Here is a 17,895-nt window from a genome sequence, read left to right on the forward strand (position 1 = left end):
AGAGAAGTCAGGCGCAGGAGAGCAAAGACTGTGTTACAACGGCGCAGTTTAATAATAAAAATCACCGTGAACAAAAACAATAAATATATACAATGGGGGAAAAAACTTCGCACGCCAGACATAACGTGCACAAACTCTTGCAATCAACAATTCCGGACAAGGACATAGGGGAAACAGAGGGTTAAATACACAACATGTAATTATGGAATTGGAACCAGGTGTGTGGGAAGACAAGACAAAACAAATGGAAAATGAGAGGGACCGACTTCGGCGAAAGTCGTGACAGGTTTTCAAGCCAGCCATCTTTTGGCCAAAGAGCGGATGCTGCCTTCATTAGTGCAGGATTTAGGAACAGGGGAAATGCCATTGAAAAATTCACAGCACATCAAAACTGCCAAACCCACCGCCACTTTGTAACTGTAACAGCACACCAGCTAAATCCAATCAGTGTCCAGTTATCCAGCGCGTGGGGTAAACAGCAGGAGGACGCAAGGCATTGCTTGATGAAAATTGTTAGTTCAGTGCGGCATGTAGTTAGACAGGGACAAGCCTTTAGAGGCCACACGGATGACCGTGGGAATTTAAACCAGCTTTAGAAACTTAGGGCAAAAGAGGATGATCCCATTTTACTGAAGTGGTTAACAGAGCATACCACAATGTACACAGGCCTCAAAGCACAGAAAGAAATTCTGAACATCATGGCCAATACAGTCATTCGAGGCATTGCAGCTGAGATTAAGTCTCTTCCGATTGTACAATTTTCAGTAATTGTTGATGGTACTCAAGATGTCTCTGGTGCTGAACAGGAGAGTGTCTGCCTGCGTTATGTTGACCATGACCATGTCCCTCACGAGGAGTTTATTGGGCTATACAGGGTGTAGGAAACAACAGGCGAGGGTATTACGAAAGTGGCAACTGATGTGTTGTTGATTTGCCCATGTCTGCCTTACGTGGGCAGAGTTACGATGGTGCCTCGAACATGGCAGGAAAATACACAGGTGCACAGGCAATTTTGAGGAGGCAGCAGCCATTAGCCCTCTATGTGCATTGTGTAAATCTGATTACACAGGCTGGCTGCTCAGCCTCCCCACTGATCCGGGATTCCCTTGCTTGGGTCCATCAGTTAGGTGTTCTCCATGTCCAGTCAGGAAAGTTTAAGAGCAGGTTTGAATCAATTGCCACGTCCAAAGATACAAATCTGACCACCCTGAAACCCCTATGTCCAACATGGTGAACTGTGCGGAATACTGCTATTAGAGCTGTGCTAGGGCAGCATGAGCAGGTACTAAGCAGCCTAGAGGAGATGGCAAAAACTGCATCCAAGACAGCTTCAACTGCCAGTTGCTTATTCGAGCACTTCAGCAAAGGTAAGACTGTGTTGGGCCTCACACTTGCCTCTGCTGTTCTTGGAGAGCTTGAATGTCTAAACATTTCACTGCAGAAGAAAACTCAGACTGTCTCTGGTATGCAGGCTGCAGTCGACTGTGTGCGGTCATCTCTTAGGGGCAAGAGAAATGACAAAAGCTACCTTGCACTGTATGAGAAAGCAACAACATTGATTGACTCCATTGAGTCACACTCAAGACGATTTGCTGGCAAAGCAGTGGATCACTATAGGGCAGAATTCTTTTAAGTGTTGGATGGTTTGGAGGTTCAGTTTGGCGACCGTTTTGACCAGGACAGTCTAAACGTCCTGCAAAAGTTGGAAAGAGCGCTTCTCACGGGGGAGTTGGATGAGTCTCTAGATCAGTACCCTGAGCTGAACATAGATTCTCTTTCAGTGCAGTTGCCTCTCTTTCGCAACAAATACCCCTGTAGCAGCAGTGGAGAGGCAGCAGAGGTCCTCAGGAGGCTTCCAGTGGAGGTGCGGGGGTTGACCAAGTTGAGGTGCTGATCAGAATTTTGTTTGTGGTGCCAGTGTCTTCATGTGAGGCTGAGAGGAGTTTCAGTGCACTCCACAGGTTAGAGACTTGGCTACGGGCTAGCATGGGCCAAGAGAGACTGAACGGCGTAATTGACTGTAATGTACATAAAGACAGGCTGGACAATCTCAAGAGGGAAAATATCTGCCAGCAATTTGTTAGATCCATTGAAACCCGCAAACAGATGTTCGGTTCTTTTGTTCAGTAGTGTGTATAGCAGTGATTCTCAAACTTTTTCGGGTACTGGAACCCCTGCATATTTTTAGCAAAGCGGGCAAGGTTTTGAGTGGTCCTCAGGGACCTCCACCCCTCTGTATTATATGTAAAGTTATTGGAATCCTTGTGCTGAATACGTTCATTACACTTTTTTTATTTCACAGACACCTTGCAATTACACCAGGGACCCCTGGGGGTCCACGGAACCCTGTTTGAGAATCCCTGGTGTATAGTATGATATTTGTTATTTTGTTTAGTAGTTTTCAGTTTTTAGTACATGACAGTACACTTACTAATTATTTATTTTAAATTGCGTGGTTTGTGTGACATACTTGTCCATAGCTGCTGTTTGAAGAGTTGAGACACTGACTGAACAATAAATATGTATTTTAGAAGGAAATTATGGTTGATTAATTTGGGTTATTCATTGAAGTAGTTATTTCGCTTTGAGAACTGTACTTATTTTAAGCTTTTTGTTCTTGTAAAGCTATTGTAGTAGACTCAGGCCAGTGGCAGATATTTAATGACTATATAAATGTATCAGAAAAAGTCAAATGAAAAGGTCAATTCAATACGGAGACCAACTTTGTGATGGTTCTCAATGGAGATTATTTTAGATGAGATCACACCATGTTCATTGTATTTACGAAAACTACAGTACCATTGCCACCTACTGGCCTTTCTTGGTATTGCTGGTTGTAAATGCATACTGGACTGATAGGGAACACTGCTATAACTATTATTAGTAGTAGTATTATAACGATTTAAACATTTGAACAAGTTGGGACAACCCTTCAGTTAACTACCTATCAATTATCCAGTAGTAGTAATTATGGTTCCTCAATACACATTTAACATATTACAATGTAGGCTATGTGTTACAGCACTACTTTTGGTGTCCCCTCAGGAATTGCTCTTGAGAAAATATCATGTACTTGTCCCCTCCAAAGTTGATATCAGATTTTTGCCCCTGCTGTCAAGGTTCAGGAGAAGACCCACATGCAGGCAGTTTCAAAGTAACAAAGGTTTATTACAAAAACGGGGGCAGGCAAATGACAGATCACTTTGTTGACTTGAATTTGTTGTCCTTAAGCCATTTGCCACAACTTTGGAAGTATCCATTTGGAAGACCCATTTGCGACCAAGCTTTAACTTCCTGACTGATGTCTTGAGATGTTGCTTCAATATATCCACATCATTTTCCTGCCTCATGATGCCATCTATTTTGTGAAGTGCACCAGTCCCTCATGCAGCAAAGCACCCCCACAACATGATGCTGCCACCCCCGTGCTTCACGGTTGGGATGGTGTTCTTCGGCTTGCAAGCCTCCCCCTTTTTCCTCCAAACATAATGATGGTCATTATGGCCAAACAGTTATATTTTTGTTTCATCAGACCAGATGACATTTCTCCAAAAAGTACGATCTTTGTCCCCATGTGCAGTTGCAAACCGTAGTCTGGCTTTTTTATGGCTGTTTTGGAGCAGTGGGTTCTTCCTTGCTGAGCGGCCTTTCAGGTTATGTTGATATAGGTGTCACGTTCTGACCTTAGTTTATTTTTATGTCTTTGTGTTAGGTTGGTCAGGGTGTGAGTTTGGGTGGGTAGTCTATGTTCTGTTTTCTATGTTGTTGTATTTCTATGTCTGGCCTGATATGGTTCTCAATCAGAGGCAGCTGTCGATCGTTGTCTCTGATTGAGAATCATATTTAGGTAGCTTGTTTTCCCACTATGGGTTGTGGGTGTTTATTTTCTGTCTAGTGTCTGTTCACCTTACAGAACTGTTTCGTTTTTCTTATAGTTGTTATTTTGTGTAGTGTTCAGTTTGAAATTAAAATATGACGAACACTTACCACGCTGCATTTTGGTCCTCCTCTCCTTCCACCAACGAAAGTCGTTACAATAGGACTCGTTTTACTGTGGATATAGATACTTTTGTACTTGTTTCCTCCAGCATCTTCACAAGGTCCTTTGCTGTTGTTCTGGGATTGATTTGCACTTATCGCACCAAAGTACGTTAATCTCTAGGAGACAGAACGCGTCTCCTTCCTGAACGGTATGATGGCTGCGTGGTCCCATGGTGTTTATACTTGTGTACTATTGTTTGTACAGATGAACGTGGTACCTTCAGGCGTTTGTTATTTGCTCCCAAGGATGAACCAGACTTGTGGAGGTCTACAATTCCTGACAGAATTGCCAAAACTATAGTTTGGTAACAAGAAATGTGTGTAGTGGTTGAAAAACGAGTTTTAATGACTCCAACCTAAGTGTATGTAAACTTCCGACTTCAACTCTATGTTCTTTCTTATTGTGCAGTGGATTATAAAAATACCTGTATGCCTATGGATGTGTAGCTAGCCATCTAGCCGATCTGTGTATGGACCCAAACATTTGGTATACATATTAGTTCAGAACCTAGCTATGAACCTCAGCTATCATAGCCAGTTGTATCAACTTCAAAACACTCTAAATGACATTAATGAAGCCTATGGATTGAGTAGAATATAATATATTTTTGTGCCAAGGATGCAAGTCGTGTATACACTGTATCCTGTACATTTAATATATTCACTGATCATGTACTCTACCATGGCAAATAAAGGTGCAGTTCAGGTATGAATGTCTTTCAGATCATTTTTCAGTCATATCCAATGCCAGGAGTATCAAATTCCAGCCTTTGAATGACACTGTGTCTGCATGTATGTATTACAATTATACACTTCAACAGTGTTTACCAATCTTGGTTCTAGTTACAATAATTACACATTGTAACTAGAAACAGGAGTTAACTAGTTAAATGTTGATTTGTAATTCATATATACAGAAATATAATTTTAAAAACAGTACACTACACTTCCTATGCATCATGTAAATACTCTAAAACGGGTTCATCTCGATATCTAATGCCCTTCATCTGCATTGATCTGATGAACACAGGATAGGTGTAGTATTTCATCAAATGAGAGACTTAATTTCAACCAGTAGAGAATGTGAAACCCTTTATTGAAAGAAGTTCATTATCCAAGTGTTATAAATACATGCATAAATATATTTGTAATATTATAAATACAAGTTCGATCTGTACTTCAATACACATCTGTTGTGCATTATAAAAACAGAGGAAGAAAGAGGTGGTGAGAGGTGTAAAAGACAAAGGGAAAGAGGTAAGAAAATAGGAGGGAAGGCAGCACATGATTAATGAATCATTGCTACCCAAATATTCTCTCAGTTCATCACAATTACATAAGTGCCTCTAGTCGGCCCGAAGGTTATCTTAAGAGCGGATGAGGTGGCGATGATGGGACTGGGAGTTGGCATCCCGTCTCACATCAAAACATATCTGCAGACGAGAGACAGATAGCATGTTTAAGCCTTGTTTTTATTTTTTATTCTAACATTGTTAGTCATCATAATCATCAGGTTAAATGCAAAACTGACCTTGGATCATTAACTCTGCGACAACTACATCTCTATCTGTATTTCAATGTAAAGCATCTCTTTAATAATAATTCTTGTTGACCTGACCAAGTGCCCTCTATGTAGCCAGTTCAGATGCGGGAGGGGTTTACCGACACAGCTGATATAACCTAGAGGATTTAGGGAGAAGAGGAGAGAGGGATGAAGTGAAGGAGACTGTTTATTGAGAAAATAAGGTAGTTAAAGTGACAGTGTTCAACAGGAATCTGTGTGTGTGGCCTCACCTGGTGGCCACACTAAGTGGGTGCAGAGTACTTTATGCTGAAAAACATGAACGGAAACACAAGAACAAACAATATAGCGTAGTTATAGAAATAATGAAGTGTCTTACTATTCTCCATGGTTGGCCCTCTTGCCTATTCTTTGAAGGTGGAAGGAGCCACAGTTATACACCTGAGCCTGCTTACTGCACAACACAATCCATCAATCAGATTGATACATGAGTGTGTGGGTTATAGGGTGTCTAATTGTTCTAAATTTTTTCAATATGGGTGATTTAAAATAGCCTGTTTTGTTTTTGCACAGACATCACACCCTTACCTAAACAGCACCCTCACCTGAGAAGTAGAAATCAAAGGGAGAGAAACTGGGAATTGAATAACTGCAGTTGACATAGCTAAGTAAATGGAAGAATACTCTTATTGCAATGTGAATGGCTCTTAAAAGAGCCTTTGGTTGTACATAGTGTAGTCTATGGTGTTGCCAGGGAACAGCACCCTCTTCTAAGAAGTAGGAGGTGAAGATCTCCCGCACACAGATTGCCTCTCTTGCTGCATTGTTGGACCCCATCCTTAAAACATCCTGCAGAGCAGCAGACTTTTCCTCTGGCACACGGCGGGGAGCTGCATATCCCCTCCTGGTCCTTGTGTCTATCCTCATGAAGTTATGCAGGACACAGGTAGCCTTCACACACCTGAATTCCTCCAGCAGGCAGTCCCAGATGGCCCTGGTCACCCAACCTTGCAGTGCCCTACACATTAACTGTAGGCAATCGTTTTGAAGGAAACTCCAGTTACAAGGTTTCTGTAGGAATATGGAAGATAATGTAATTATTAGACTTTTACATCACCAGGTCATTGTGGATTACTAAAGTATAATATCCATGATAACAAATCATGATAACATTGGATTGAAAGATGCATGGGCACACATACAGTGGGGAGAACAAGTATTTGATACACTGCCGATTTTGCAGGTTTTCCTACTTACAAAGCATGTAGAGGTCTGTAATTTTTATCATAGGTACACTTCAACTGTGAGAGACGGAATCTAAAACAAAAATACAGAAAATCACATTGTATGATTTTTAAGTAATTAATTTGCATTTTATTGCATGACATAAGTATTTGATACATCAGAAAAGCAGAACTTAATATTTGGTACAGAAACCTTTGTTTGCAATTACAGAGATCATACGTTTCCTGTAGTTCTTGACCAGGTTTGCACACACTGCAGCAGGAATTTTGGCCCACTCCTCCATACAGACCTTCTCCAGATCCTTCAGGTTTCGGGGCTGTCGCTGGGCAATACGGACTTTCAGCTCCCTCTAAAGATTTTCTATTGGGTTCAGGTCTGGAGACTGGCTAGGCCACTCCAGGACCTTGAGATGCTTCTTACGGAGCCACTCCTTAGTTGCCCTGGCTGTGTGTTTCGGGTCGTTGTCATGCTGGAAGACCCAGCCACGACCCATCTTCAATGCTCTTACTGAGGGAAGGAGGTTGTTGGCCAAGATCTCGCGATCCATGGCCCCATCCATCCTCCCCTCAATACGGTGCAGTCGTCCTGTCCCCTTTGCAGAAAAGCATCCCCAAAGAATGATGTTTCCACCTCCATGCTTCACGGTTGGGATGGTGTTCTTGGGGTTGTACTCATCCTTCTTCTTCCTCCAAACACGGCGAGTGGAGTTTAGACCAAAAAGCTCTATTTTTGTCTCATCAGACCACATGACCTTCTCCCATTCCTCCTCTGGATCATCCAAATGGTCATTGGCAAACTTCAGACGGGCCTGGACATGCGCTGGCTTGAGCAGGGGGACCTTGCGTGTGCTGCAGGATTTTAATCCATGACGGCGTAGTGTGGTACTAATGGTTTTCTTTGAGACTGTGGTCCCAGCTCTCTTCAGGTCATTGACCAGGTCCTGCCGTGTAGTTCTGGGCTGATCCCTCACCTTCCCCATGATCATTGATGCCCCACGAGGTGAGATCTTGCATGGAGCCCCAGACCGAGGGTGATTGACCGTCATCTTGAACTTCTTCCATTTTCTAATAATTGCGCCAACAGTTGTTGCCTTCTCACCAAGCTGCTTGCCTATTGTCCTGTAGCCCATCCCAGCCTTGTGCAGGTCTACAATTTTATCCCTGATGTCCTTACACAGCTCTCTGGTCTTGGCCATTGTGGAGAGGTTGGAGTCTGTTTGATTGAGTGTGTGGACAGGTGTCTTTTATACAGGTAACGAGTTCAAACAGGTGCAGTTAATACAGGTAATGAGTGGAGAACAGGAGGGCTTCTTAAAGAAAAACGAACAGGTCTGTGAGAGCCGGAATTCTTACTGGTTGGTAGGTGATCAAATACTTATGTCATGCAATAAAATGCAAATTAATTACTTAAAAATCATACAATGTGATTTTCTGATTTTTGTTTTAGATTCCGTCTCTCACAGTTGAAGTGTACCTATGATAAAAAGTACAGACCTCTACATGCTTTGTAAGTAGGAAAACCTGCAAAATCGGCAGTGTATCAAATACTTGTTCTCCCCACTGTATATGCATATGTAGCATATGACAATAACAGGATCATATCAAGGATAGCATCACAAATGAATACATAAATACCACTTAAAGCTTGATGATGAGTTGATCATTTGAATCAGCTGTGCAGTGCTAAGGCAAAAACAAAAATGTGCACCCCTTTGAGTCCCCAGGACTAGGACTGAGAACCACTGCTCTTCATTGGGACCTCTTCATATGTAGACAGGTTTCATAGCTCTCTTTATCTGAGGGCAGAAAACCTCACAAGAAACAAACTTCATTATTGTCAAATTACACCATACTGAATATTATGTTGCTATTATATCCATCCTCACTTCTAGGGACATGAACTACACAAAAGTACCTGTCCTATCCAGAATAGCCTAACGTTACTTTCACTGACAGTTGGGGCTGCTATCCTTTCACCCTCCTCCATGGCTGTTAGCTAACTACCTACGAATGCATTTTGATGTGTTTTTTTTTTTACAGCGATAAATACATAAAAATAGCTAGCTAATATGACGTTAGGTAGATGGTGATATTTCATTCACTTAGCTAGCTATCTATACAATATGTGAAGTTGGCTAGATAGTTAGCTAACCGACTAGCTAGCTCATTCAGAAGCTCATTTGAGTTAGCCTACACTGCAGCAAATTAGCTAATAATACATCGTTTTTTTTTTTTACATTTTCAAATGCATTTTCTTACTTACTTACTTGAATAGGTTCTACCAGCCATGTGGACAATTGGAAACAGTTTGTTTGTCACCGGAGCGTTTTACAGGATATTACTATTGAACTATGTACTCATTTAATAACCAGACCTTCATACAAACTTGCTATGCTGAATTCTTGACGCACGATCGAACATGCTGCCATATGCCGCCAGCACGCCCACAAACAAGTCACAAAAATGATCGGCCTAAGCGGCGTGCCTCTATCTAGTGTACATTCACCGTAACTCTTTAGACTTACCATGCATTCGGAAAGTATTCAGACCCCTTAACCTTTTCCACGTTTTGTTACATTACAGCCTTATGTCAAAGCAAAAAACAGGTTTTTAGAAATGTTTGCAAATGTATACAATAAAAACAATATTCCCACTCGGGTCATTGCACTGGCGGCTATTATGCTACAGTAGTTTGCTAAATATAGTTGATGGAATGAGCCGTTATCTGACGTTTGTACATGGCTACAGCCAGCACAACACTGCCCCTGGGGGTTTCCCAACCGGTGATGTAAGGGGATTTCCACCCAACCAAACAGCCAGTTAAATCCATCCAACGAGTGTCGAACTAAACGCTCAATCGAACATGTGAGGCGACTCATTTTAACCATAACATATTCCCGAGCTCGTCGCATACTAGAGAGGTAGACGTTGTATGCTTTTTAAAAACGAAAGGCCAATTGAAGCATATCGGAGAGCGACTTTTTGATTGCAGTAGCCTACCGTTGCCACGAAATGATCGGTCTGGGGAAATAGGACAGAATTGTGTTTGTGTCTGTGTTTTTTAAACTACTCGAACAAGCTTTTCACCTCCTGGACAAACATCGTGACGTGCCGTGAGAAACATGAGTGTTCAAAACGGCACTTCAAGTAAGTGACTTTTCTTTTACATAAACTAAATCGGAGTTATGCATCTAGGGTGTTTGATATGTGTTGTGCCACGACATTCACATTAGCATGGATAGTAGTATAATTTTCATACATATTTTATACAGATATACAGAATAGTGTAAAGTAAACGCATTGTCGTGGGTCTGTGTCAAAAAGGGGACTGACTGCAGGGGCCCAGACAAGTGACCCTACAGTTTAAACGGCACACTGCCATGCTATTCAATTGGCAGTTTGTGTTGTCATTCTGTCTTCCCAAGCGTGACTGACAGTTGAGTAGAGGGGTCAAGACCCACTTCTGAGATATTACACTAGTCTTAGGCTACCTGTTAAACCTATACTATTACATTGTAATACATATACTTACCTGTTATACTATTACAGTCATTGTCATACATGTATTTAGTCTTACCTGTTAACGTTACACCTATACTATAACATTGTCACATAGTAATTATTCATGAGTTAACTCACTTTTTTTCTCCCGTTTTGTACACCAGCAATCGACTTGGGTGAGTAGGCTAATTATTATTAATGTATAGTAAAAAAAAAAAGGTTAAAAATCTAGTAGGCCTATAGTCTACATACATAGGGCCTCTTTGGCCTATGCATCATGCTCATGGTTTAATGTAGCTGGTACTGCACACATACAGACATAGATCACACTCAGATGGCCTACACACCAGCTCCCTTTGCAGGCTCCTCATCCCACTCCCTCTACTTTTTAGACATCATTCAGGAGGTGATCTCTGCAGACAGAGGGTTTCCCTGTCATGTCCAGTCTGGTTTCTGCCTCCCTGGACCTCCTCATCCCCCTGTCGACTCTGACCTCCAGGCCCAGAACCACAGGGTCATGCACAGGCAGACCCCCTCCTCAACGCCCCCAGTACTGGTGCCAAGGGGCACGACCTCCAGGGTGAGTACCGGGCCTTTCGGGATCTAATACAAAAATATATTCAGCCACTCTTGAAGGAAAATAGGTACAATAAATTGTCGTTTTTGTTAGGCCATTGATTCATAGAGTTCAATAGAAAAACTGAGAGGTCAACTTGTAGTGGTTAGTTAGTGATTTGATTTGTTTCTGCAGCCTCTCAGGTACTCTTTATGGTCGCATCAGTTCACACTGTTAATGTTTGGTATCTCAGTTTGTTGTAATCGCTGGGAGATAAAGTCAAGAAAGCAGCTAATGGGTTGATCTGAAGTATAGTCTTATCAGGGATGTGTGCTATCACTTTTTCATTGTCTAGTGGTGGGAACCAAGGCAGACAGACACACCTCGGGGCGAAGTGAAACTCAACTACTGACAGTTTCCATGGATAAGGAATGTGCACAACGGCACATAGCGTGGTGCCTCGATTCACTGGCGCTTGACTTCTAAGGCAGCCTTGAGCACCTTGTTGTTATGCCTTGGGTTGCTGTTCTCAAATAGTCTGGAACTCACAGTGTGACAATTGTGGTCTGTGTGTGTCAAAGTGGTGCCTTGGAATAGACTGTTAGCTGAGTTGACACACCCCCGTCTGCATGTTGTTTCTTCTCGTGGGGGAGGTGGCAGAAAAGGAGAGAAAGAGTGTCATCTGATTCCAACTTTCGTTTTTATGAGTTCCCTTCCTTCCGGGACCAACCCTTTCAGGGTGGAAGTTCACATTCTGAGGCTTTTCTGCTTTTTTAATTGGTCGATCTGCTGTAGATTATGTCAACTTCCTGTTTCCTGAGCATGCTGCTCCTGGCTCGATTGGCTCGATCCTAGCTGCTTTTGTGTAGAGGCTTTAAGGCATGCCCATAATACCACTCTTACACACACACACACAAACCGCCTGTAGACGCTACTTTGAAGTGGAGCACAATGATCTCACACACACCTCTTTTTGTTCATACAGCCTTATCAACTTCTGGCGGTTTGTTTAGACAGACTTGAGTTGGAGAACGGCTTGTAATAACAAAGGGTTTAAGGCGATCCCTTAAGTCAGTCAGCTTGTTTTTCTTTGTTCCGGTTTGTTTTTGGCGAATAGTTTTTCCTGTTGCTGGTCTCCAGGGGTTCTTCAAACGGGCTGTTAATTAGAAGGTATGTGGTTGAACTTGGAGAGTTAAGGGCAAAGTGTGTGTGAGAGAGATTGTTTCTGTCTATAATGACCACAGGCCATTTTTTTTTACTGATATAAGTATACCACTTTGACGTATAAGAGAAACCGGGAGAAATGGGCAGACCGAGAGAGAGCAAGAGAGAGGGAGGCATGAAGGATGAAAAACAGTCGCCTGAGAGGACGGAAGTATAGAGGGGTTTACCAAAAACGGAAGAGAGATGCTCTCTAGTTTAACGGTTGAGGGGGGTATGGCAACAGAATGTGTCAAATGAGGACATAGAAAGTGGTGTACTGAGAGGAAATATGTAGATAAACGATAACAATGCAGGTTATCTTTGAAAACGCCCTCAATCGTTTTATTTTCACTACCGTCATGATGATGTTTTGGATACAAAGTTAACTGTTTGTTGTCTGCTGTGTTCTTTACATGGATTTATAAACATGACCATTGACTTTAAATTATGTTTCTCCGCAGGCGCCCTGCTTCTTCCCTCAGCCCCAGCACCCCTCTAGCACCATAGATATGGCAGCACCTCACCGTGGGGTCTCTCATTCGGGCTCAAACCGACGAGGACGGGGGTCCTCTGGTTCAGGGACTTCCAGGGGGCCAGCGGGTCCCTCTCGACAGGCCCAGACAGACACTGATCTGCTGGAGCAGATCCTGGAGAGGCCCACCCTGGCTCTGGTGGAGCAGCCCAAGGAGAGAGGCATGAGGTTCCGCTATGAGTGTGAGGGCCGCTCTGCCGGGAGCATCCTAGGGGCCTCCAGTGGGGACTCCAACAAGACCCTGCCTGCTATAGAGGTACCCAATAGATCCATATTGTATTTGGCCGTATTTTAATTTACAACAACAACTTAGCAGTTGCAGTTAACACTCTTACTCTTGTGATAAGTTACATCTTCGTGACCACTCAGTCAGAACCTTGCTTTAACGTCTCATTAGAATAGAACCTAGTCCTTATATTTGTTTACCGCAAATTATGTTCTCAATGTCATCCCAAACCTGCACTGGATGTGTATGTCTGTGTGGGAAGTGGAAGGGTTAACGGAATGTACCATCTATCCCATAATTCCCCCCTTGTTGGTTTGGCTGCCCTCAACATGTAGATCCTTTCAAGTGTAAGGATCAGGGGCAGAGGGGAATGGAGAGGAATTGAATGTAACTGAAATAGAAAGTACCCCACAAATCTATATCTTTGTCTGATTCAAACACTGTTGATCCCCACCGACATACTACAATTCAGACCGCATCTTTCTAAGATTAACACTATCAGACAAGTGCGAAGTTTGACGCTTGACATTTGAAAGGGAGAGGCACTGAATCCGTTTTGGTTGTTCACCTTACATGGAGTCAGTTTTAATCATGCTCTCACTTGTGTCGGAGGAAGAAAGACGGTTTGATTGATGCATAGAGTTTCTCTCTCCTCCTCCTCTTTCTTTGTCCCTCTCCCCATTTCATTCTCTTCTTCACACTCTTCCCCCTTTCTCCTCCCTCTTTCAGCTCCAGGGTCCCATTCAGAACATAAAGAAAGTGATGGTCACTGTTTCCCTGGTGACCAAAGACTACCCGTACCGCCCACACCCCCACTGCCTTGTGGGTAAAGACTGTGCGGATGGTACCGGAATCTGTGTTGTCTGCTTTAACCCCCACAGCAACCGACGTCACAGGTATCCCTCTCTTTCCTCTATTCATCACTCTCTTTTCTTAAATTTCTCCCTTTGTCCACCAGAGGCCCATATCCTCTTTCTTTCTCATTCATCCTTCACCTTTTTTGGGGTGCTTTGTCAGTAAAGTGCACTGGGTTAGTGTAAACATGTCTGTTTTTAATGGTTGGTAACCAACCATGTTTTGTGTGCATCTTGCAGTTTCGCTAACCTGGGCATCCAGTGTGTAAGGCGGAAGGAGCTGGATGCCTCTCTAGAGAAGAGACGGAATCAGAAGATCGACCCCTTTAAAAGTGAGTAGAGCCCTGACACGCACACTAAGCACATCGCAAGCACACACAGAATGTATCCAATTACACACATCCAATATTATTGTACAATAAAGTTGTATTGTCATTAGCAGTAGGGTAATATCCTCTCCTCTGTCCCCCCAGCGGGCCACTCTAAAAGCATCGAGGACATGGACATGAACGTGGTGCGGCTGTGTTTCCAGTGTGAGCTGGAGTGGGTGGATGGAAAGAGGGACTTCCTGAACCCCATAGTGTCCAACCCCGTCTATGACAAGAGTAAGATCCCCTCCCTCACTCCCCTCCCAAACATCCTCCTGACACTGACACGACCACCTACACACTGCTTTTACATAGTCCTCTAATGTGATGCGAAACGGTACTGTAAAGACCACAGCTATGTAAATGTACTTCCTGAACGATCCAGCAGGTGTTCAGTGTGCGTATGTGTGCGTGTTTACAGAGGCGACCACCACATCTGAGTTGAAGATCAACCGTCTGAACATTGTTAAAGGGCCATGCACCGGCAAGACTGAGATCTACATGCTCTGCGACAAAGTCCAGAAAGGTGAGATGCAGCCAGACTCCCAAGTTGTAATATACAACATGGAAGTAAACTCCTGTTAAAACAACTAAATGGAAGTGACACATGACACCTCTCAGGAAATACACTGTTGAAGTCAAACAGCTTGGAGAACTATACAAGCTGATTTGTGTGTGTGTGTGTGTGTGTGTGTGTGTGTGTGTGTGTGTGTGTGTGTGTGTGTGTGTGTGTGTGTGTGTGTGTGTGTGTGTGTGTGTGTGTGTGTGTGTGTGTGTGTGTGTGTGTGTGTGTGTGTGTGTGTGTCTTGCCCGCTCAGACGACATAGAGATCATCTTCAAGAGGGGGTCTTGGGAGGCCAAGGCGGAGTTTGCCCAGACGGACGTCCACCGGCAGATCGCTATCGTGTTCAAGACCCCGTCCTACCAGGAACAGGACGTGGGGGAGGAAGTGGAAGTAAAAGTCTTCCTGCGCCGTCTCTCTGACCACATGGACAGTGACCCCGTTACGTTTACCTACCAGCCCAACAACACAGGTTGATACAACTTATGATGTAATATATGATATCATAATGCTGTGTTATAACATGTTAGGTGATTTTTTTCTTCTTTTCTGTTTTGATGCCGTGTTCAGATCCCTATGAAGTGAAGCGGAAGAGGAAGATAAAGACGGACATCAGCTTCACAGAGAGATCCTGTGTGGCAGGTGAGGATTGGCCTCGGCTCTCTCTCTCTCTCTTTCCAGCTTCAATTTCTGCGACCTATTTCAGGACAGAAAGTAAAAAGGAAAGTGAAAGAGAGAACAATGAAGGCTGCTTACACAGCAACCTCACAAAAACAAATGACGGCACAGCTGAGTGTCAATAAGGTGTTCTAACACAAGTCCTTTCTACCGCCCACAGCTCAGAATGTGGCTGCAGCAGAATCCTCCACCTCCCAGCCAATCGAGACGTTCACCTTCACCCCAGCAGAGAGCTGGCTTGTCCCAGAGGACTTGCATCCTCCTACCCAGTCTGGGGCCTCCACCATGGGGGAGATCCACTACAGTGACCCCCAGGAGGACAACTTCTTGAACGAGTGCATAAGCCCAGAGGACATCAGTGTTCTCTCTCTACTTCTGGAGCCTTTGTTCCATGACCCTGCCCTCCTTGGCTTTGGCCAGGGGGTCAACTCCCTCTTTGCCCCAGGTGGCATGGACATGAACTTTAACCCCAACCAGTGTGAGTCTGGGCAGGACTTGGGCTACTATAACGACCAGCAGTTCAACCAGCTAGTCAACGAGAATCAGGCCTCTCTGATGCAGCCCTTCCCACTGTCACTCCCCGGCTCCGCCCCTCAGGGTCAGTGTGATAACGAGGGGTGTGATTTGGTCCAGGTGAAGACAGAGGGCAAAACATACCCCCTTACGACTGAATGTGGTAACCCCTGAACTTTAAGGGGCTTTTTGTTGTGTTGCTCCTCAAACCAGAAGTTTAGGGTGTGTAGGGACCTAACTCTGTACAATGGGACAGTCCTCTTACCCAAACATAGTACAGTATGAGAGTTTGGACACACACTGGTAATAGCAGTAGCTGAGACACCTTGTACCCTAAGGGTGTGGTTACCCCTTGCCCCCAAAGGCCTCGCTGGACGAGGCTATAATCCAGACCCCTGTCCCCCCCTTCCCACACACGACCACCACCAGACCCTAAAAGAATACATTTCAAAATGTCTGTCCAGACCCAAGCCTTTGAATGTGTTGCCTTCACCATGCTGCTAACGTTAGCCTAAGGCTTATAGCCGTGATCAGCACAGCACTCACAGGTGACATGTAGCTTTAGCATGTAGCTTTAGCGCCTCCGGGGGGACCAGAGTGATACTGGTGGAGGCGAGTTGCCCTTCCAAAAGGCTAGCCATGAATGTTAAAAATGGTTCCTACCTACCCATTGTCAATACTACCTGTGGTGATTAGGGGACCATCCAGTACTCTGACCAAATACAAAATGGACACTTAAACTCAACTCTTGTCTGCCTTGTCAGTTTTCCTTGTCAGGCTCCGTCTGTGTATATATTGTGGTTGAGGCAGACTTCGACAAGGACCTGCAGGAAATCCCTGAATTGAGGATTCAACTAAAGGAAAGCATAACTAAGGGCTCGATTCAATCCGTATCGCGGATGTTCAGCGCTATTGCGTGATTGAAAATTAAAGGTCATTTCCAATTGAGCCGACATATGCACCGTTTACCATGAATGCAGTCTCTGCGAATGTGCCATCATTGCCTTTAAATGTATATTGCACTGTAGCGTTGATCTTCAGCACTACAGATTGAATCGAGCCCTAAGCATTTAACTGTCTGTGCAAGACAACCCGAAAACTACCCCTCTGTGGAGAAATTGTTCAGTAAAAGGGACCATCTATCAAAGGCTGTTTATTTTTCACTTTCCATATGCGATATATTCTTTATTGTACAGTCAAAGTCATTGTCTGTTGACTGGTATCTGTCGTTTTTTGAATGTTGACATCAGTTTTAACCTCTGGCTCACCTGTTGACTCTGTTCATTGTAATAACCAATATTCATGTACAGTAGAAACGACCATAGTCCAATGCGCTGTCGTTCCTAGTGTCTAGCTCTGTCGTGTTGCTGTAAGTGCTTCAGTTAAACATGTTCAGTGTATGTTCAGATTCTTAACAGATCCACAGCTTCTTTGTATACTGTATGCCAGACTCCTCCCTTCACACTAGCGTTTTGATTTGTGTTCATTAGTATTTCAAAAATAAAATGATTGCAAGTCTTCATCTTAAACTCTGGTCACATCAAGTGCGTTTTGTTGTTGGTTGTATAGGCTATTTCATATTTAATATAATTGACATGGTAGGTTCTTACTAAATGTAAAAAGCTAACTGTCCAATGACAGAAAGGAGAGTGAAAAAGTGAGGGGACTGAATGAAAGACACAACGGCTGTGGGAGAACGGGGAGTCAGACGAGTGTGTTTCGTCCTCCTGGGTCCGTTGTTGTGTTCAGGCTCGGCTGCTTTTAATGCAATCCTATTTTTAGCAGCCAGCTTTTGTTGCCGGTCAGAGTCCATCCCCCTCACATTCCTAACGCCTCACTCACATTTACTACAAAAACAACGTGACTTCCCCTAATCTCACCCACACAACCTGCCCAGTCGTGTACCTGGGGCCTGACTTGACTGTTGTGACTTGAGAATTATTGTAATACACAGAAATATATTACTCAGTGTAAAAGCAGAAATGCTCTTATGTTAGCCCATCAGTTTCTTGGGAAGCGCTTTAATGAGGCTCTTCACTTTGTACTCCAATGTCATTGGATATGGCTTTTTGCCTGATGAGTTCACACCACCTCT

At 43.7% G+C, this 17,895-nt stretch overlaps 1 protein-coding gene and 1 long non-coding RNA gene across 5 annotated transcripts; one reads left to right on the forward strand and one right to left on the reverse strand.

Moving 5' to 3' along the window:
- Positions 1–5,116: 5,116 nt before the first annotated feature.
- On the reverse strand, positions 5,117–8,581 carry LOC139547685 (uncharacterized). Its single transcript, XR_011669584.1, has 2 exons — positions 8,443–8,581; positions 5,117–6,634 (listed from the first exon to the last, which is right to left on the reverse strand). It is a non-coding gene; the product is annotated as an uncharacterized lncRNA (long non-coding RNA).
- Positions 8,582–9,711: 1,130 nt separating this feature from the next.
- LOC139547683 (transcription factor RelB-like) lies at positions 9,712–17,329 on the forward strand. Of its 4 annotated transcripts, XM_071356674.1 has the most exons (11): positions 9,712–9,954; positions 10,473–10,484; positions 10,701–10,888; positions 12,529–12,855; positions 13,555–13,721; positions 13,920–14,011; positions 14,153–14,284; positions 14,469–14,573; positions 14,866–15,081; positions 15,180–15,251; positions 15,448–17,329. In XM_071356674.1, the coding sequence occupies exons 1-11, from the start codon at positions 9,930–9,932 to the stop codon at positions 15,972–15,974; spliced, it is 1,863 nt and encodes a 620-aa protein (XP_071212775.1). In that variant the 5' UTR covers positions 9,712–9,929; the 3' UTR covers positions 15,975–17,329. The 4 variants fall into 4 exon arrangements, with proteins under 4 accessions (XP_071212775.1, XP_071212776.1, XP_071212774.1 ...); XM_071356675.1 differs by lacking the exon at positions 10,473–10,484; XM_071356673.1 differs by lacking the exons at positions 9,712–9,954; positions 10,473–10,484 and having other exon boundaries at positions 10,531–10,888.
- The last annotated feature ends 566 nt before the right edge of the window (positions 17,330–17,895 follow it).

The sequence above is a fragment of the Salvelinus alpinus genome, chromosome 21 (genome assembly GCF_045679555.1).
Source record: "Salvelinus alpinus chromosome 21, SLU_Salpinus.1, whole genome shotgun sequence".
Taxonomy (NCBI): Eukaryota; Metazoa; Chordata; class Actinopteri; order Salmoniformes; family Salmonidae; genus Salvelinus; species Salvelinus alpinus.